Source organism: Bison bison, unplaced genomic scaffold (genome assembly GCF_000754665.1).
Source record: "Bison bison bison isolate TAMUID 2011002044 unplaced genomic scaffold, Bison_UMD1.0 scf7180017864480, whole genome shotgun sequence".
Lineage (NCBI taxonomy): Eukaryota > Metazoa > Chordata > Mammalia > Artiodactyla > Bovidae > Bison > Bison bison.
In genome coordinates, this window is record NW_011495040.1 from 2,718,901 (window position 1) to 2,740,674 (window position 21,774).

Here is a 21,774-nt window from a genome sequence, read left to right on the forward strand (position 1 = left end):
TTCCCAACCAGGGATCAAACCTGTGCCCTCTACAGTGGAAACGTGGAGTCTTAACCACTGGACCACCAGGGAACTCCTGATAATTACATTTCTTAACCCTAAATGAGGTCCCACACTTCTACCTTTTACGTGAGATAGGCCCTTAGGTTCTCCACCATCACCTCAGTTCAGAGGGGCCCAGACGCACCTCCTTCCAGAGCATTTTATCTCCTGCACTGGAAACCACATTCCTTCTCATTTTCTCTCTTCTACAGCCCTGACACCCAGCCAACCCCCAACCCCATCCTCTCCCTGGAAACGTACCCTCCTTTCACCCTGGGGTCCCCTGCAGCCCCCAGGCTGGTCCTCAATCATCTTCTGGCGACTTCAAACTTGCCCTGCATGCCCACCACATCTCCTTTCTTCTCAGCATCATGTGGGTTCCGTCACCACCCTCCGTCACTAACCCCTTATGTCTGCCACACCACTCAACAGCGGTGACACACTTATGGACTCATTCCCACCAGGCTGTCCACCCCAGGGCAACAAGAGCTTGTCCATGGTGCCTGGCAAAGTGCAACACAGAGCTTGCAGTGGGCCCTGCCACCACCTGACCCCACCCTGCTCTCCTCTCTCAATTTTTCTCTCAAAGTGTCCTACTGTCTCAAATGCTTGACTTAATAGCATGAAAGTTATCTTGTGGTTGTCTTGTTTCACCTTAAGTTAAGAAAAATATCTTTATTTCTCTTGCATCTTTCACATAGCTCCAAGCAAAACATGGGGCTCTTAAGAATGGCAGAATAGGGGCTTCCCTCGTGGCTCAGTGGTAAAGAATCCACCTGCCAATCAGGAGATGAGGGTTCATTCCCTGTCCAGAAGATTCCACATGCCACAGAGCAACTAAGTCTAAAGGCCACAACTACTGAGCCTGTGCTCTAGAGCCGGTGCTCTGCAACAAGAGAAGCCACCGCAGTAAGAAGCTGTGTACCACAACTGGAGAGCAGCCCACACTTGGCACAACTAGAGAAAAGCCCATGTAGCAACAGAGACCAACACACTCAAAACCAAATAAAATTATTTAAAAAAAAAAAAAAATAGCAGGATAAGTTTGTGAACCTGAACACAAACGTCACTTAACACATAAGAAAAGAAAAAACAGGTGGCTGGATCTGTCTGCCCATGGCTGCCAAAGCAGAAGACGCAAGGCCTGTTAACCGCTGGACCTCGGGACAGTGGTAAGATGGGGAGAAAGCAAGAGGACAGGCCTCGGTGAAGAGCAGTGGGGACCAGTGCTCACCAAGACAAGGCTTCCTCTCCCTCTCTGTCCTCCAACCAAAGCTCCTTCAAGCTTCAATAGTCCTCTGTAGAGCTCGAACCCACCAAAAAGAAAACCTAGTGGGTCTAGGCATGTCAGAGGGCAAGGGGAAACCCAACAAACACGTAGATGGGTGAGGACGATGCACTCCATCACTCCCTGACTCAGGCAGTCACCATATATTAATCCCAAATCCATTTCACTCCAACAATTTCTGCCACTCTTGCCTGGTTGAGGGTTGTTTGCTATACCCCTCCCAGCTGGAATGGTTGTTACCTGACACAGACAGAAGGTATATCACCCACCCATCTTATGCCCTCAGCAGACATTGTCAATCGATCTTGTACTCTTTCCGTGGGAGCCCAGAGAAAGCCTGGGGATCCCTTAACATAGTGCTACAGGTAAGAACTAGTAATCTCCAGAAAGTGAAGCATCAGCTGACATCAGTCAGTTTTCACAGACACAGAACGTTTCCTTCCCAGGGCATGCTCTCAGTGTGCAGAGGAACCCTCCATAGACCTTGTTAACACACAGATTCCTGGGTTCCATTTCCAGAGAGTCTAATTCGGGGCAGTGAATGGGGGAAAAGGGAGACAAACGTGCATTTCCCGCGTTTGGGAAATGGCTCCAGGAATGCTGCTGCTGAGGACCACCTTTGAGCAGCCCTGTTTAAGGGCAGCAGATCACAGTGGAGTTATAATGAAAGGGCATTTCTCCGTCCCTAATATGTAACCGGAATTGTGCTGCCTGCATGGGATGATCAAATGAAGTTTTATTCATGGTGCTGAGGCCCTAGGGAACACCCACAGGTGGGGTCAGCCCCCTGTGGGGTGCGGGGGGTAGGGGTGGGGTGGGGGGAGCAGGAACAGTTCTCACAGCCCTCCTGCACTAGCACCACAGCTGAAGTCACGGGGGAGCCCAAAAGGAGCAGCCTAAGCCCCTGACCAAATATGCCCGTTACTCACAATTTTTGTCCCCTGGGGCTTAGGGGCCCCCGTAGCTGGTGTCAGGAGCTGTTTGGCCACTGCCTCCCGCTGCGTGAGGTCTGAAGCGCTCAGGGCTGTGCGACTGCCATCCTCATTGATGACCATAGAGGCTCCAGGGTGCACGTTGGGGCCGTTGATGACCGCCTGCCTCAGTTCCTGAACATTCCAGGGGGTGACTGGTTGAGGGTAGGTCAGCTTTGTGGCAAACACCTGGAAACAAGGAGGGGATATGAAAGTTCACGGTGGGCAGAGAAAGGTCAGAAGGACCCCCAGTGTGACTCAACATGCTCACACCCCCAGTGTGACTCAACGCATTTCCCCTAAAATGCAGATGTGCTCCCTGAGCCAAGAAGGTCCTTCAGCCAAAAAAGCAACATCTCCCTGTGTTTTTCACAATCATTTTTCCAGACTTGCTTCCTCCAAGGAAGAGAGCAGGTCTCCTTTTCTACCAGAGTAATCTGCCCCAAAAAAGTTATCTCAGAATAGTAATTTATGCAGAATTTTTTTAACCTATTTTAAAATTTCATCGTTTACTAGTTTGCCAATAAATTCAAGGTCCCAAATGATGTAATATAGCCTGGAACATGAGCTTTAGACAATTGGCGAATACCTGCTCTCAAGTATCACCCTCCTCCACCAATAATTCCCCTCCCCTCACCCCCCAGCAGTCATCACTAATTGATGGTGGCCTGAGCCCAGACATGGCATCTTAATCTCTTTACTTGGCCTGAGATAAACCTGATTTGGTCCCCTGATACATAAGAAAATGGCAGTGATCCATTTGACACACCAGGCCTGCACCACATTCCAAGAAAAATGAGTGCCCTGGTTAGGCGAGTTCTGAGCTACTGAATATTAAAACCCTCTGGTGCTTCAAAAGGAATATAACTACGTTAGAGACTCTCGAGAAGTCCCATGGAAAGGAACTCGCTGAACACTGGCCAGCTCGCTGTGTGAATGGCACCCCCGCCCCAACCCCCGCCACCCTGCCCAATGCTCCCCGCCCTCTGGCCCTCTCCACCCCTGCCGACGAACTGACCACTACCTGACAGAGTATTTATGTACAGACTGTGCCCAACTTAGGATTTTTTCGGACTTTGTAACAGTGTGAAAGCAACATGTATTTGGTAGAAATCATACTCCCCATTTTGAATTCTGGTCTTTTTCTGGGCTTGTGAAACATGGTGTGATATTCTTGTGAAGGTGGGCAGGGGCAGTGAGCCTCAGCTGCTGGCTGTCAGCCCTGGGATCATAAATATCCCATACACTTAGAGCCATCCTGTTGCTCATTTTCAGGATAGTGTTCAATAACTTCCGTGAGACATTCAACACTATTACAAAATAAGCTTTGCACTGGATGATTTTGCCCAACGTAGGCTAACATAAGTGTTCTGAGCAGGTTTAAGGTGGGTTAGACTAAGCTATGCTGTTCAGTAGGTTAGGTCCATTAAATGCACTTTTGACATATGGCATTTTCAACTTACCACCACACCATCATAAGTCGAGGAATACCTTTACTTGTGTTATCTGTTTATGTGTCTCCACCACTGGAATATAAGCTTCACAGGGACACACTAGTCTTGTCTGGCTCATGACTGGGTCTCTAGCTTATCCCCCAACCTTCACCTCCTCTGCTTCTGTAACAACCTGTCCACAGTGCTCAATGGGAAGGGTGTGCACAAGGGATCAAGAGGCAGTTTCACACGCTCTGCTCCTGAAAACCATCCTGTGAGCAACAGGCCACTGTGGCCCTAGGCTTGGGGCAGGCCTGGAGGTGGGCAGAGGGGGAACTTCAGAGTCCCTCCAGTACCAAATGAACCCAGATCCAAGAAAGAGAAGACCGCTGAAGGTGGAAAGAGGAGCAACACGAAAGGTCTCTCCCGAAGCTGGGGACCCTGAAGGCACCGTGAGGCGAAAGCCAACAGAGCTCCCTGTCCTCCTCTGTCCAAAGAAAGCAATGAACAGGTCACAGGCCTCTCCTCCCAGGGCCTCAGACTCAGGAATGTCACCACTGGGCTTCCCAGTGCTTTTCCCTGCCCCTGATCCAGCTCCCGGATGCAGAGACCCCCAGTGCCCAGGAATGGGTGTTCTCTGACTCTCGTCCCCTCACACGAGAGCCCTTGCCTAAGAAGCCCACGTGTGCCTGGGGGACAAGGAGGCAGCACTCAGGAGGCCATCAGAACACTTGAGCTGTGCTCTCTGCCCCCTGCCAGTCCTCCCCTGAGAGTGGCAGCAAGGCCGTGTGTGAGGAAATGAGCCTCTCCATGGGGTGAATTAAACCATCTTCTATTACTGACCTCAAGGCCCATTAAGGAGGAAGACGATGAAGGAGCTGTTGCTAATGAGTACCGCAGCCTCAAGTGGTGGGGAAGTGAGAAAAGAAAACTGGCTCCCTAAGGAAACACTAACGGGTGGACAGGGCAAACCGCCTACCCCTGAGGATCTGGGAGTGACGCCTGCTCCCTGGGGCTCTCTCCCTTCCTCCGCGGCCCTGACTCCTGATGCCAGGCAAGTACCCGGGACAGAAAGCCCCGCTCCCTCCTCATCTCTGTCATGTATTCCATCTTACTAGGAAAGTTTAATGACTAGACCAAGACGGGCAGGAGGAGGAGAGGCAGGAGCTGTGCCCTGGTAGCCCAGGAGCAGGGGTCTTTCTTGTGGGTGGAGGGTGTCTGGAGACCTGGCAGGGAGTGAGAGCAACGCCACGCCATGGCCTCAGGGTCCCCTTCTAAGGACTCAATATGGGGAAAGGCAGATGCTGTCTTCACCTAAGCCACCGTGATCCCACGCCTTCTCCCCAGCCCTCCTCGCCACTCCCATCTGCCACCTAACAGCACACACCATGGGAATTCCAATTTCATTGGTGTTGATGTACATGTCCGGGCAGATGACCGAGCGGGCTGCGTAGTCTACGCGCTTCCCCATCATGTGCTTTCGGAACAAACCATCCTTCTTCTCCAGGATCTTTATGGGGGAAAAGTCCACAGAAATCATTAAAAAAATTTAAAAATCAAGACTTAAAAATATTAAGTTGTTAGAAAATATATGTTGCTGTTTTTTAGTTGCTAAGTCATGTCCAACTCTTTTGTGACCCAATGGACTGTAGCCCACCAGCCTCCTCTGTCCATGGGATTCTCCAGCCAAGAATTCTGGAGTGGGTTGCCATTTTCTCCTCCAGGAGATCTTTCCAACCCAAGGGTTGAACCCGCATCTCCTGCATTGGCATGTGGGTTCTTTACCACTGAGCCACCAGGGAAGCTCTAGAACATATATATGCCTTATTTAATTGTGGGCACAACTTAGCGACTGAGCATGAGCATGAAAGATGACACTTCTATTATTCACAAGCCTGTATAATGGTAACGGGTTGGCGAAAAAGGATGGATAAACCCAAACTTTTTGGCCAACCCAATACTATGCACATCTTTATTACGTTTGGGTTTTTTGGTCTGCAATTTTAGTTTCATTCACTTCTTCAGTGAGGACCATCTTTTATTAATATCTTCTTTTACTCCTCTTTCATTTTATACAGTTGAAATAAATCTTTCATATTTTACACTAAAAAATAATAAAATAAAAAGTAAACCAAAACTACAGTAGTGCCAATTGGTTAAAATAAAACAGTCACTGTCAAGAGAAAAAAACAAGTATGGTTACTATTTTCTTCCTTAAGACAAACACGTTTATTATTTAACCCCTTCGGCTAGCAATAGGGATCCAACTGCTCACCTGTCTAATGCCGGGGTACTTTTCCATCATTAATTTGTCCATCTCGCTATCAAACACAATATTAACGTGGCTCTGAAGGCGAATCCAAATGTTGTAAAGTCTGTCTGTGAGGGACTGGCCTGGAAGCTGACTCAAAAAAGATCGGTCCATAGCCATCCAAGAGTCTTTTTCCTGCCAAGACACAACCAAGAAAAACGGGCGTGATGGAAAGCCCTCAAGAACGTCAGGCCGGGTTCCACTTTTCTTTTTCACTTGAGCTCTGACAAATGATGAACTCTGAAGTTGGCCTTTATGTCTTTTGAACTTGACAGATTTGTGGCCCAAGTGCTCATAAATCGATCTTGTCCATGTGCATCAACAACATATGAGGCGGTAAGCTGCCCTAGAGCATCACCTATTGACCGACTGTCTGGCCACCTGGACTGGCCCCCTTGGGCTGGGTATGTATGACACAGGAGAGAGACAAATGGTCCCTCGACCCAGTGGGTCAGAAGAGAGAAGAAACCGGTCAGCGCTGATGGAAGGGGGATCCAGTACGTGAGAATGTCATGGAAAGCACTGGTGATAAAGTGGGCCTGTCCTCAATCCTGAGGAACAGAAGACTTCTCAGTTATAGAGAAGACAGGTGTGGTTTCTATTCTGGCTGAAGGAGCCTCCCAGGGTCCCCTGTGTGATGACAGCACCCCTGTCAGACTAACTCACTTCTGAAGGCATCAGCTGACAAGTAGGGCCACATGCCTACTTGTGAAATGGGTGAGACCAGTCTCACTGGCACATCCTCAGTGCCTGGAATGGCGCATGCCTATTCACACCCAGGCATTCATGATTCATCAGAGGGCCGCCGTGGAGCAAGTATGGGAAGAAAGAACTCTTGCTATTGATCAGATGGAAAAGAGGGCACTGTGACTTCAGGCAGCAATGACCTCAGGAATCTGAGAGGATGCTGCTCATTTCTGCCAAGATTTAGCTTTTTTCTTGGACAAAGGCTACCCTACTTTCAAGAGACATCAACATGAAATCTTTAGCTTTGGTCACTGGAGGTGGCAATCCTATGGCCATCTCTTTGAAAGTAGACCAGGACCTGCAGATGGCAGATATCTCTAATATATTGAGCATTTTTTTTTAAAGCACATTTACACAGGCAGATCAGAAAACTTAAGCAAAATCAAAGAAACCCAAGCAAAAAGGCTGAGTAACCAAGCACGGGTGTCCCTGACAGACTGTGGCGCCACCTGGTGACAGGCCGGTCCCACCCAGGGAAGGGAGCTTGGGAGCCTGTCTGGTCTACTCAAGGCTGAGATAGTCCTTCCTATTTGCATCTAGAAAGAATCTTAAAGCTGAGAAAGATGTCAGCAATCTCAACAAACTTCCTGAGTGCCTGACTCATCTTTATACCCACTGCAGACCTAGCACACTAAAAGGGATTCAGGAAACGTTTGCTGAAACAGGAAAATGGAATTCAGCTCCACCATTTATTGGGGAGAAAATTAAGCCCCAAATCTGACACTCCTATTGCGGGGAACTCTTCCAAATGCCAACACTGCCTTCCTGACCCTGATGCTAGAGATCTTCAAGAGCCAAAATCAGAGCTAGGTGGCATGGGTCTCTGGTACCCTAGCCCAGTAGGGACAGGTTTAGAGCCTGAGGACCACAGACTGTTCTTTCCAGAACTGCCAGTGACAGCAGGTAGCCCAGACCACAACCACGGATAAAACCTCCCCACAGATCACTCATTTTATTGTGGAGATAAGAACAAGAAACCAAAGCAACTCAATCATGGTCACTGGGCATGGTCATTGGGGTCATGCTCAGACCCACACTTTCCCCCAGACATTGCCCGGTCCTCCCAAACCCATGGCTCACACACAACCATGCAGAATTGCCAACCAGTATCTCCCAGGACCCATAGCATTCCCATAGCATTCTGCACCCACAGCATAGGAAGCTAGAACTAAGGCATCAGCTCCTGACCTCTTCTGTGGTGGGTGCTGCCACCTCACTTGGCAGCTCCTGTTCTTGGGCCATCAGTGCCAGAAGCTTTCGGATCAGAACCACGTCCTTCATGACAGCCTGCAAGTTCACCGTCTGCCCGTTGGTGAACATCTGGTCCCCAAGGCGGTTGACAGGGCGATACCTGCAGGAGGACATGTGGAATCAGTGCACATTTCCCTCAGCCGCTTACCCATCCCTATTCACACGCCCCAAGCTCCAAAAGAAACGCACATTCCTCCTGCACTCAGGAAAAATGAAGAGGAAAATAGTCCCACCACCTGCCACCTGGGAGTGGAACTGCTGCTCTATTTTTCAGAACCTTTGACCCTTCCTTTCTCTCCCAGAGGTCATTATTCAATTATTCCATAAACCTTTTTCAGGTGAAATAAAGCCAATGAAAGGGTATTACCTTGAGGGTGGTACCACCAAGAAATCCAGAAAGAACATACTGGGGTTGAACCTGGACTCCATGCCAACATCTTCCAGTCCCAAAAAAAGGTAATTCAGGAAGAACCCTGTGTTTGAAATAAATCAAAAGATCATTTAAACCTATACATTAAGAGCATGGAAGGGTGACAACAAAAATTTTTACAAAAAACCCAGAATATAGGACAATAGGGAGAGTAAGATCACATGTGTCTTCATAAAAACTAATGAAGGAAATTGCCTGGTGGTCCAGTGGTTAAGACTCTGCACTTTCACTGCAAGGGATGCAGGTTCCATCCCTGGTCAGGGAACCAAAATCCCACATGCCACATGGTGCAGTGAAAAAAATAAACAAATAAAAATGCAATATTAAAAAACAATAATGAAAATAAATAAGCAAATAAAATACATTAAAAAAATAAGGTGAGTTACACTGCGCCTTCAAGACACATGTCAAATTGTACTAAGCAATGCCCACCCACAGCTGTCATTTAATGATCAGGCTCAGTTACAGTAATCACCAAGTTCATGGTTCAAGGAATAAAGACATTTCCCACACTATAAATATCAATGACAAGGTACCCTGAAGCCTGCCCCAAATCTATGGTTCAGTTTCAGGAGACAGCTACAAGAATCACAATTTTGAAAACATAAAAAGGCAGGGTGAAGGAGTCCAGGAAGTCAGTGGGCTGTTTCTTCAGCCTGGCACAGCACCTTCATTTTTCCAAAGAGCTATGAGATGTTCTTGAGCACTGGAGGGTGTCAGGTATCCTCGTTTTCCCATCTGAGCTTCCTCAATTCCTGGAGTGGAAGAGGGTAAGCGAGCACAGTAAGTCAATTAGAGACACTCTTTCCATAATGGGATTTAGCAATTCCTTTTCCCACTCCTCCAAGCCTGCAATCTGACCAAAAAATCAATCTCTACAGACTTCCCTAGCGGTCCAGTGGCTAAGGCCCCACACTCCCAATACAGAGGGCCTGGGTTTGACCCTGGGTAGGAGAACAAGATCCCACATGCTTCAACTAAGATCTGAGGCAGGCAAAGAAACAAATTAAAATAAATAAATTTTTTTTTTAAGTCAATCTCTAGGACAACCTAATTTCTAAAGTAATGAAAACCAAACAACTATTGTATGAAACCTAAAAGGTAGAGCCAAAGGGGGAAAAAAAAATCACCCACAATTATATCATGTTGTCACCATGACTACTTTTACATATTCTTTTCTGGTCCTTTGGTTTATAAAGTGTTAGGTGCGGATTCACCCTGTACCACTTGCTCATTTTGTGTCATCTTACGAGCATCTCTGCATGTTGCCTTATAGCTTGTATCTCACCATCATTTTTATTTTATTTATTTATCTGGCTGTATCGGGTCACTCAGGGGCGGCACATAGGATCTTCTGTTGCACTGTGCAGGCTTACTTGCTTTATGGCACATGGGATCTTAGTGCCCCAAGCAGGGATTGAACCCACATCCCCTGCACTGCGAGGCAGACTCTTAACCACTGGACCACCATGGAAGTCCCTCGCCATCATTTTTAATTGCAGCATGGTATTCCTGAGAGGATGTTTTATAAGTGACTTAACCACATTCTAATAGTTGGACATCTGAGCTGACCTCAATTTTTTTTATTATTTTAAGTCACACTGTGATAAATAGCTTTACGTACATGGCTTTTACCAGAAAAGTTCACAGCAGGAGAATTATGGATAAATGAAGATGAACATTTTTATGAGTGAATGTATATTCAGTTTCTTCTTACAACTATCATGCTGGTGATAAGTAGATAGATCTTGATTTCTCAGATTAACCAAGATCACTATGGGATACTCTTTAATCAGCCACCCCCAGAGTAAGTCACATTCAGTAGGTGTGGCCCCAAGCATTTAGATGATTAAGAAAGTGAGTAATGTGACCTCTAGGTTCAAAACTATCAACTTCAGCCTTTGTATAGTGGTGAGTATCCCCTCCTGTCAAAACTATCAACCTCTTTTGGAACACATTCATCAAAATTATATACTGCTTGGGAATTTCATGCCAGTCTAGTGATTAGGACTCAGTGCTCTCACGGCCGAGAGCCTGGCTTTGACCCCTGGGTCAGGGAACTAAGATCCCACAAGCCTTGTGGCTCTCAGCACCCCACCTCTCCCCACAAAATCACTCAATATTTTTTTAATGCACTTATCAGGATAGAAACTGTGTCTTGTCTGTGTTCCTAACAATTAACAGCATCTAAGGGGTCACTAAGAGTTGGATAGGACTGAGCGACTTCACTTTCACTTTTCACTTTCACGCTTTGGAGAAGGAAATAGCAACCCACTCCAGTGTTCTTGCCTGGAGAATCCCAGGGACGGGGGAGCCTGGCGGGCTGCCGTCTCTGGGGTCGCACAGAGTTGGACACGACTAAAGTGACTTAGCAGCAGCAGCAAGACCCAGCAGATACTAAGTTTTCACTGGCTTAAATACACATGTTCAAAATACTATAAGATAATTTATATTTAAAAAACCCCACTCTTCTGCTTTTTTCTATATTTGTAAAACCCAGCTTCATTCACCTCTAATTCTCTACTTGGTTTCTTTACCAACTGCAGAAGATACATCATGGAAAGTTTTTAGAGAAATTTGTAACTTAGAAAATAATTAATAAGATGTACCATAATTTATTTAATTAGTCTCTACTAACAGGCATTTAAGATATTTCCAATTCAAAACTACTTAATACTGTGGGCATGCATAATTCTTAGGATAAGATCATAAAAGCGGAATTGTTAGGTCAAGAGTGAACACATTTAAAATTTTGATTCCTATAAAAGCAAAACATTTCAACCAGTTAATGCAGTTGAAGGAAGTGAGGGGAATGCAATGGAGAAAGGCTCTGACCTTTGGGAATAAGCCAGATATAGAAAGCTATGGGTGTTCAGTGGGGAGAAAAGACCTCATTAACCTAAAGGACAATTTTGTGGGCATTTCTGGAAACTTCTTTCTCACTAATCTGCCTTGATGAACTGAGGAAGATGAGCCGTATCTGGTAGCTCTCTTCAGCTCCTGACTCAGAGCTGCTAGTGCAGGAAGTGGCCCCAGCACAGTTTAACCCCTATTGAGGCAGATGGAGGTCATTCACTCACTGGGTTTGAGTCAGAAGAGACTTGCAGAATGCCACCTCCTCACATGGACTGCACCCTTCCTAACCAGGCACTTTTTGAGCCTGCAAAAATGCTATTTGCCTCAGGGACTTCCCTGGTGGACCAGTGGCTAAGACTCTGTGCTCCCAATGCAGGGTGCCAGGGTTCCATCCCTAGTCAGGGAACTAGATCCCACATGCCACAGCCAAGAGTTTGCACACCACAACTAAGACCTGGCACAGCCAAATAAATGAATAAAAATGAATATTGAGAAAAAAATACCATCCAGTGACCTTGTTTAAAAAAAAAATGAAATCTGTTTCAATAGGACTTCAGAACAGCTGCAACATGTATTTAGTTTAGCTCCAAGAGCTCCTGTATGAAAGAAAAAAAAAGTTGTGAAGTCAAACAGTGGGGAAGATTGGCTTATGGTGGGCGAAGCACCTTGGCTGTAAGAGGTCTCACTTGAAAACTCTAGCAGGCATAATGAGGCTTGAATAGCACACTGGTCACATGTGAATTTCACAAGCTAACAGCACTCCTAGTGAGATCAGGAGTATGTGGGAACCACTGAGCCACAGGCCCAACTGCATGGCCCCATAGATACCAAGGACATGGCCAGATCGTTTGTCCAAATGCTCACCTGCCTCTGCATCACCTCTCCCTGGAGTAATTGACCTGCCTCACCTGCAGCCTTCCCTGAGAATGGAGGCCACAAGGTCAGGTCCCCAGCTTGGCACTGGGCTCAGCCACAGGATGTTCCTGGGCATAAGGCTGAGTGCCCAACAAGTAAACGCCTGCTAAATACCACCAATCCAATCCGAAAACCGTCCAAGACCACTGCTGACTTGTTTCTGAAGCACAGGATTTTGGTTGGCACCATCATATTCTCACAGTTGCAGGGACAATTACTCCAAAGAATTGGTTTGGCAAAGGCACTTAAAGGCTGCCTGTTAGATATTTGCCCCAAATAGTCATCCTCTAGAATTCTGACCACCTTTCTTCTCAATCTATGAATATTCCCTAAAGTGCCCTGAAGTCTAGAGTAGCAGTTTCCAACCTTAAAAATTGTTTTAAGGGCTATGTATAGTGCAGGAAAATCCATCCTTGTGCCTGTTAATGGTTAAGCATTAAACAGACTTTCTAAATGCAGTGTAGTATCCTGGACTGGATCCTGGAACAACATAAGGAGGACATTACTGGATAAACTGGGCTTCCCAATGGCTCAGAAGGTAAAGAATCCACCTGCCAATGCAGGTTACAGTCCATGGGGTCACAAAGAGTCAGACATGACTTAGTAACCAAGCACACACTGGATAAACTGGTGACATTCAAATAAAGTTTGCAGGTCAGTTAACAGTAGTATACCAATGTTAATTGCTTAGTTTTGATAAACACGCCATGGTGATCTAAGATGTTTCATCAGGGCAAACTGAGTAAAAAGTACATAGGAATTTCTGCAGCATGTCTGCAATTCTTCTACACATCTAAAAATTAGTCTAAAATAAAAGATTTATCTTAAAGTAATAAACAAGTTTGCTATACTATGGTCTAAATGTTTATATGTTCTCAAGATTCATGTGTTGAAAGGGCTTCCCTGGTGGATCAGTGGTAAAGAATACACCTGCTAATGCAGGAGATCCAAGAGACTTGGGTTCCATCCCTGGGTCGGGAAGATCCCCTGGAAAAGGGCATGGCAACCCACTCCAGTATTCTTGCCTGGAGAATCCCATGGACAGAGGAGCCTGAGCCTGGTAAGCTACAGTCCATGGGGTCGCAAAGAGTCGGGCACAGCTGAGGCGACTTGGCATGCACACAGGCACAAGGTGTCCAAAACAGATGATGCTTTTTCTGCCCTGGCACACTGACTGCATTATAATAAAAAATGAATGGCCAATATCCACAAAGCATATTCAACATAGCAGGTACTGGGCTCAATATTTCAAATGGAAAATCTTATTTAATCTTCACTACTTCAGAAGAAAAACCAGAAAGCATTGTTCAGTTCAGTTTAGTCACTCAGTCGTGTCCGACTCTTTGCAACCCAATGAATTGCAGCATGCCAGGCCTCTCTGTCCATCACCAACTCCCTGAGTTTACTCAAACTCATGTCCATCGAGTCGGTGATGCCATCCAGCCATCTCATCCTCTGTCGTCCCCTTCCACTGTTTTCCCATCTATTTCCCATGAAGTGATGGGACTAGATGCCATGATCTTCGTTTTCTGAATGTTGAGCTTTAAGCCAAGTTTTTCATTCTCCTCTTTCACTTTCATCAAGAAGCTCTTTAGTTCCTCTTCACTTTCTGCCATAAGGGTGGTGTCATCTGCATATCTGAGGTTATTGATATTTCTCCCGGCAATCTTGATTCCAGCTTGTGCTTCTTCCAGCCCCGCGTTTCTCACGATGTACTCCGCATATAAGTTAAATAAGCAGGGTGACAATATATAGTCTTGACGTACTCCTTTTCCTATTTGGAACCAGTCTGTTGTTCCATGTTGTTATAACTGTTGCTTCCTGACCTGTATATAGGTATCTCAAGAGGCAGGTCAGGTGGTCTGGTATTCCCTTCTCTTTCAGAATTTTCCATAGTTTATTGTGATCCACACAGTCAAAGGCTTTGAAGGCAGAGGAACCCGAGATCAAATTGCCAACATCCACTGGATCATCGAAAAAGCAAAAGAGTTCCAGAAAAACATCTATTTCTGCTTTATTGACTATGTCAAAGCCTTTGACTGTGTGGATCACAATAAACTGTGGAAAGCATTGTTCAACAAACTTAAAACTACAAAAATGAAAAAGCAGGAGTACTAAGTCTCTCAAATTTCTTCCCAGGTACCCCTAAGAGCAGGGCAGAGCCGAGTGGGAGACACTCTATTCCAGGGATCTGAGAGGACAGCTAGAGCAGCCTGCAGGAGGCGCTAATGTTCTTTAGATGCTCACAGTTTTTCTTTAAAACTCACCTACATTTTTATTTTTAAATATATGTATTTTTTGTTTTGGCTGTGCTAGGTCTTTGTTGTGGTGCACGGGCTTTATAGTTGTGGCCCATGGGCTGAGCTGTCCCAAGGCATGCGGGATCTTATCTCCTGGACCCGGAATGGAACCAGCGTCCTCTGCATTGGAAGGTAGATTCTTAACCACTGGACCACCAAGGAAAATGTCCCTCACCTACATTTTAGTTCAAAATATATCCACACTTGTTTGACAACAAAATGGTTTGAACTATTTATCAAGTAATAACTTCTTCCTCAAAAATCTTTCAGAGTACTGGCCACCTGTGGCAAGAGGTGCCTCGTTCAGGCGTTGGGGCACTGCCTCGCACTGTGCACCAGTGGCAAGGACTGAGCACGCACCAGGATGCCCGCCAGTCCTAAGACCCCAGACACCCACCATCTGCTGGCCCACCACAGACACGCAGCCAAGAAGCATGTGGTACAGAGGACCAGGGATCCCCAAGTCGTGGCACACGTCTGATGGTCACACGTGAAACACACACGGAGGGCCTCCCAGGGCCTGCTTACCCTGGGGCTCGCTGTCCTTCTGGTCAGCTCTCCTGTGCACCATGGCCGGGTACGTGATGGTCAGTTTGCTATTGTGCTCCTTCCGGACCACTGACCGCCCCGTTCTAGACATGAGGACAGTTGTGAGGAGAGAGAGAAAAAAACCCAACAGTGTAAAATCTAAGATACGATACAAATGAACATATCTAGGAAACAAAAACAGACTCCCAGATTTAGAGGAGAGACCTGTGGTTGCCAAGGGAGAGGGCAGGTAGGTGAGGGAAGAACTGGGAATTTGGGATTAGCAGATGCAAACTACTATGTATAGGATGGATAAACAGCACAGAGAATGATATTCAATATCCTACAATAAACCATAATGAAAAAATATGAAAAAGAATACATATAGATATATATAACCAAATAACTTTGCTATATAGCAGAAATTAACACGATATAGTAAATCAACTATACATCCATAAAATAAAATAAAAAAAATTAGAGGGAAGTGCCTAGGACTCACTTGCAGTGGGGACATCTCTTAGCAGTCATATGTACCTTCCAGAAGACAGAGATGAGTTTGCTCCTGCTCTCACAGACATTTTTCACCTGTTAAAAAAAGTCAAAAAACCTGAGTGCCATCCTGAAGAGAATCTAGTAGGTATACATTTTGTAGTTTTCACTTATTATTGAAAAATCAGAGGAAGCCACCCCATTTCTTAAAATTCTCCACAAAACCCTAACATAACTAAACACTGCCAATCACTAAGCGACTTCTTTAAGTTTCTTCATTCATAATAGGGGAAACTTACCAGGCTGTTACTAAGATGAAGAGATCATGAGGGCAGTGGTAAGCTTGGAAGACAGCAAGGATGAATAAATTCAAATAATTTAATAAAATAAATAATTAAATTATTTAATTAAATTAAATAATTTAATTTTAAATTAAACCTGAGACAGCAGCTGCTATCTCCCCTGGATGAACCTCAGGGCTTTGAGGCAAGGCACATCCACAGTTAAGCAAAACTAGTGGTTTGGAGCTAGTTCTGCAAATGAGACCTACCCTGGGGGCTTTTGTACCCCTCCGTGGGGCCCCAACCCAGACCACTTAAGTCATAATCTCTGGTGTGAAACCTGGGCATTAGGTGAAGCAGATCTCAAGATTAGCCCTGCAGGTTGATTACCTACACCATTCACTGGCTGAACAAATTAACACTTACACAGATGCTATGGGGGAATGGGGAGGCAGTGGTCACTTAGCACTGGAGAGAGAAACAAGAACAGGACATGGGCCTCATTCTCCAAGTGAGACGTAAGCCAGAACCTCACTGGACACTGTACCCAAAGCACCTAATTTCTTCTAAACTTCTCCTCAGTTCTACAGGTAGGCATCAAAGATGAGGAAAGAGTGGCTTGGGGACAGTTATGTGACCTTCATGAGAGGCAGAGCTGGGATTCAAAGCTGACCCAGGTCTGCTTTGGGAAGCCAAAAAAAAAAAGTGTTTTTGACTCTTTGCAACCCTATGGACTGTAGCCTGCCAGGCTTCTCTGTCCATGGGATTCTCCAGGCAAGAATACTGGAGCAGGTTGCCATTTCCTGCTCCAGGGGATCTTTCTGACCCAAGGATCAAACCTGGGTCTCCTGCATGGCAGGGGGATTCTTTATCATCTGAGCCAAGGGATAAGTCAAAGACAGTGCAGAAGGAACTGTGATAATTATGCTAAAAACCAAGTGTTCAGGGAACACAGAAATGGGATAACTCACTTGTGCACCCTGGGATCCTGGGAGGTTGTTCTGCAGGATTTTGATTGTATATTGCTCTAGCTCTTCCTGAATTTCACAGGCAGTAGGATCAGCATTTTCTTCCAGAAACTGAAAAACAAGAGAAAAACCATGTGATCAAAATAAAGCATGTGCATGACAAGCAGTACCAGGGGCAGCCCCTCCAGGGGAGGGGGAAAGCTTTATCTGAGGGGAGAGAAAGGAGAAACCTTAGGGCTGCGGTGGTGCCTTTTCAAAACAGTTTGGCCACGTTGCTGGTTTAAAAAAATAAAAATAAAAACTGAGAATGTCCTGGGACTTCCCTAGTAGTTCTGTGGCTAAGACTCCAAGTTCCCAATGCAGGGGGCCCAGGTTAGATCCCTGGTCAGGGAACTAGATCCCACATACCACAACCAAGAGTCCACATGTCACGATGAAGACTGAAGCTCCCACCTGCCACACCGAAGAACCAGCATGACCAAATAAATAAACAAATATATATAAATGAGACTACTCAGCTTCCAATGGTAGTGGGCTAGATTATTAAGGCTTCCCTGGTGTCTCAGACAGTAAAGAATCTGCCTGCAATGCTGGAGACCTGGGTGCAATCCCTGGGTTGGGAAGATCCCCTGGAGGAGGGCATTGCAACCCACTCCAGTATTCTTGCCTGGAGAATCCCGATGGACAGAGCAGTCTGGCGGGCTACAGTTCATGGGGTCACAAAGAGTCAGACATGACTGAGGGACTAAGCACAGAGCAGCACACAGATTATTAAGACCAAATGAAAAAGTTAAAAAAAAAAAACAAAAACAGGATAAAATATTTTTAAAAACGTAAAGTTCCAAAGAGTTGTCAGAACTGTGAAGGATAATCAGGCCATAATGAAGGGAAAATGGGGATCCAGGTCAAAGAGCCCAGGGGCCAAGGCTGCTCTGAGCAGGGCTGCCACATCGCCCAGCACTGGGGCAGCCTTCAGTGTAGCTATGTCCCTCAGGGGAAGATGCTGATAGAGTTAGGATGCTCCCTGGAGCTGTACAACATGCCAGCGTGGCCTCAGAAACATTTTACAATCCAGTAATTTTGAACTTTTCCTTCTGAGGGTCTTAAACGATGAACAGGACAGAAATCAAAGCCTAGAGTTAGTAAAAGGACAGGAATCAAACAAGGTATCTTCCTGCCACATCCCACAAACACAGAAAGCTGGGGACCTGAAGGACTGTGTCCTTGGGAACTAGCTGAGCCCTGGAACAGAACACCTGGATTCCCACGGCCTGCAGTCCAGGGAGCCTTCAGCCTTGACTATGCACTCTGATGGTCCCAGGTCACCAAGCACAGGGCAAAAGCAGTAAGAAGTCTCTCTGGGGAAAGGGGGCAGCATCCTAGACCTCAAATTATTCCTGCAAAGAATTTGCTAAGTACACTGTTGTTGCCTAGTTGCTAAATTGTGTGAGACTCTATGTGACCCCAAGGACTGTAGCCCTCCAGCCTCCTCTGTCCATGGGATTTCCCAGGCAAAAATGCTGGGGTGGGTTGCCATTTCCTTCTCCAAGAGATCTTCCTGATTCAGGGATTGAAACCACATCTCCTATATTGGCAGGCAGATTCTTTACCACTGAGCCACCAGGGAAGCAAGTACAATGACGAACTGTCAAAAATAAGCACACCAGGAGGAGAAAGAAAAGAAGTTTCTGGAAATACGGACTGTAGTTTGATGTTGAAGGTACTCATACCAGTGATGGTTACTTTATAACTCTTTGTTAGACTGTGGGTATAATTAATGAATTTCTGTGTGTATACTTCACCCCAAAATATTTTAAAGTAGTGGGCATCTCGAATAATTTTACAACAGATCTGACACTTTAGACAAAATGGACAAATTCCTGCACGATAAGTCGTTTCAGTCGTGTCCGACTCTGTGTGATCCTATGGACCACAGTCTGCGAGGCTCCTCTGTCCTTGGGATTTCCCAGGCAAGAATACCGGAGTGGGTTGCCATTTCCTTCTCGAGGGATCATCCCGACCCATGCTGGAACCCGTATCTCATGCCTCCTGCACTGGCAGGTGTGGTTTTTTACCACTAGCGGCTCCTGGGATTCCAAAAGAGTAAAATTTACTCTGAGTAAAAGGTTTAAGAAAACCCTTCTCTCTCTCACACACAAGCTCTCTCTTGGACAAATCTGACCTGAGATTAGTTTTTTAGCCACGTGCACACACAGATAAGGTCTTGTTTTGGATGCTTTTCTCACCTTGTTTGGGCCCTTACAACCCACAACCAGGTCGCATCTGTGTGGAAGCCTACCTGCTCTGCCCACCTAATGTCATTAAGACTGAATTTTTCAGGAAAGGGAAGGGGAAGAGGAAAGGTGAATGGTTTCCCTTTGTAACAAGAAGCAAGACAAGGATGCATGCTGCCCCTTGAACAAAGTCATGTAGATCCTAGGCACCTAATAAAGTCTGAACAAGAAATGAAACATATAAAGGCTGAAGTAAATAAACTTACTATTATTCACAGGTAATATGAGTGTGTCGAAAATCTGAAAAAAATCTACAAATAAAGTATTAGAATTGATGAGATCCTTGTCTCATTGAATTCATACCCTGATGAATAACCAGGTTATTTCATACAAAAGTGTGTAATATTTTGATCTATCAACCAGAAATGAATTTTAAATAAGATATTTATAATAACACCAGGTAGTCCCTGGTCACTTGGACTGTAAAGAATCAGCCTCCAACACAGGAGACTTGGGTTCAATCCTGGGTTGGGAAGATACTCTAAAGAAGGAAATGGCAACCCACTCCAGTATTCTTGCCTGGAGAATCCATGGACAGAGGAGCCTGGTGGGCCACAGTCCATGGGGCTGCAATGAGTTGGACACGACTGAGAGACTAACACTTTCACTTTTTACCAGATTATTAATTATTAATCATGAATAATATATTTATAATAGCACCAGGTTATTATTCATCACGAAGAGAACGTCTCTTTACAAGAGAGATCTGGTGGTCACCATCCATTCCAAATCACCAAACCCAGCATTACCAGTAGCAGAACAACTGGATAACAGGTGCCTCCTAAAATAATGCAATACAAAGGATTCTACATCAGGTAGGTATAATCTTACCAAAATGTGAATCTCATTAAGAAATAATCAGATAAATCCAGAATGTGAGAAGTTCACAAGACAAACTAGTCTTATGTCTTCAAAAAAGTCAGTGTCAAGGAAAGAAATTCCCTATATTAAAATATCTTACATTAAAGCAGACCAAAGAGATATAACCATTCAAAACAATGCATGAACTCTGGTTGGATCCTGGGTTTGCGGGGCAGGGGGGAAAGCTCACTGATGGATAAAATTGTATTTGTATGTTGTTTTCACAAACATTTCTTTAATTATTCTTATAGCTTCATGTTTTCAAGCCTAGTTTTTTGTACTCAGTCACAAGACTTAAATCTCCAGCATTCTGGTGACCTTTCTTTTTGGCTGCACGGGGTCTTAGCTGCTGTGCATCTAAGCAAGTGGGGGCTACTCTCTAGTTGCAGTGCTCGGGGCTTCTCACTGCAGTGGCTTCTCCTGTTGCAGAGCTCAGGTTCTAGAGTGTGGGTTCAGCAGTTGTGGCGCACAGGCTTAGTTATTTCACAGCACGTGGAATCTTCCCAGAGCAGGGATTGAACCCTGCATTACCCCTGGACCACCAGGGAAGTGCTTGGTAACTATTCTTAGGGGACTATTCATACACAAACAGCTCTTACACCTGCTGCTCTAGCTTGTCTGATTACCAGGATAGTCACGTTACCTACCCTGTAGAGAATTCTCTCCAGCTCATACACTGCTTGCAGGGCCCCAACTTCCAGGACTCTCAGCTGGCACAGTAAGAGGTGAACCACAGCCCGGGGGCAGGTCAGCATGTGACAGTTTAAACAGGAGCCCCGGAGCAAAAGGTAGAGTTTCTGAAGAGAGGGAATAAAAAGAGACAGGATATTAGAAAGTGACATAGCAGTCAAAGTGATTTTCAACATACATACTTATGGTTTTTGTTTCTATGCCAGCAGTTTACCCTTTTAAGAATTCCACTTTGACCTGTTGCCTTTGAGCCCCCACCTTGCCTGGCCATGGCAGGCTACAGTGCCAGAGCACATGTGCTCGGGCATAACTGGGGTCGTCAGCCCCCTCAGAGGCGGCCCTTTTTTAACCTCGAGTGACAGGGCAGCCCTGGGTTGCTGGGGGTGGGGTATGGGGTAGGGGGAGAATTCCATCTCACTCAATGTACCTGGAAAGTCCTTCTTCACCTTAAGAACTTGATAGATATTCTTCTGTATTTTTCACTTACGGTTTTATTTTAATCCATTAACATTAGAAATTTACTTTGGATCTGAGGTAGGGAACTACCTTTACTTTATTTAAATACTAAATTTAATACTTATTTAAATATTGAAAATTATTTAAATATTTAATATATAAAACATTTAGTATTTAACAAGACATTCCTCTTCCCCTAATACGATTAAGACAAAAATCATGTCCCTGTACACTAATCTGAGTAGCTTAAAGTGAATCCCGGAGGCTGAGTTAACTGATGTAAGAAGCTGGAAGTGTCTAAGTAGGACTGGACGGTCATCATTCTCAGCTCAGCGCTGGGCCTTCTGGCGCTCTGTTCCTCCTGCCACTAAGCAAGCGCCTACAAATCCACCTGAAGGCCTCAGAGAGGCCCAGAGAATTCCAAAGTCATCTATGGCAGTGGTCCCCAACCTTTTTGGCACCAGGGAGTGGTTTCATGGAAGACAATTTTTCCACAGATGATGGGGTGGGAGGTGATGGTTTCTGGATTACATTCATTGTGCAGTTAATTTCTATTGTTATCACATCAGCTCCACTTCAGATCACCAGGTATTAGATCTAGGGGGTTAGGGACTCTTGCTCTATTGCCAGGGAAACCCCACCCACATTTCTGAAAGGCAT

The 21,774-nt window shown here is 45.5% G+C and overlaps 1 protein-coding gene across 1 annotated transcript in view; it reads right to left on the reverse strand.

The window, feature by feature from the left end:
• POLR1A (polymerase (RNA) I polypeptide A, 194kDa) overlaps positions 1 to 21,774 on the reverse strand; it is an 84,459-nt gene that overhangs the window by 56,172 nt on the left and 6,513 nt on the right. Inside the window, exons 3-12 of the mRNA XM_010862206.1 lie at positions 20,616 to 20,765; positions 16,817 to 16,924; positions 15,575 to 15,660; positions 15,073 to 15,176; positions 9,142 to 9,228; positions 8,411 to 8,516; positions 7,981 to 8,143; positions 6,010 to 6,180; positions 5,122 to 5,244; positions 2,260 to 2,490 (exon numbers count right to left, since the gene is read on the reverse strand). Of these exons, the coding sequence (XP_010860508.1) occupies positions 2,260 to 2,490; positions 5,122 to 5,244; positions 6,010 to 6,180; positions 7,981 to 8,143; positions 8,411 to 8,516; positions 9,142 to 9,228; positions 15,073 to 15,176; positions 15,575 to 15,660; positions 16,817 to 16,924; positions 20,616 to 20,765 (1,329 nt within the window). The remainder of the gene's footprint in view (positions 1 to 2,259; positions 2,491 to 5,121; positions 5,245 to 6,009; positions 6,181 to 7,980; positions 8,144 to 8,410; positions 8,517 to 9,141; positions 9,229 to 15,072; positions 15,177 to 15,574; positions 15,661 to 16,816; positions 16,925 to 20,615; positions 20,766 to 21,774) is intronic.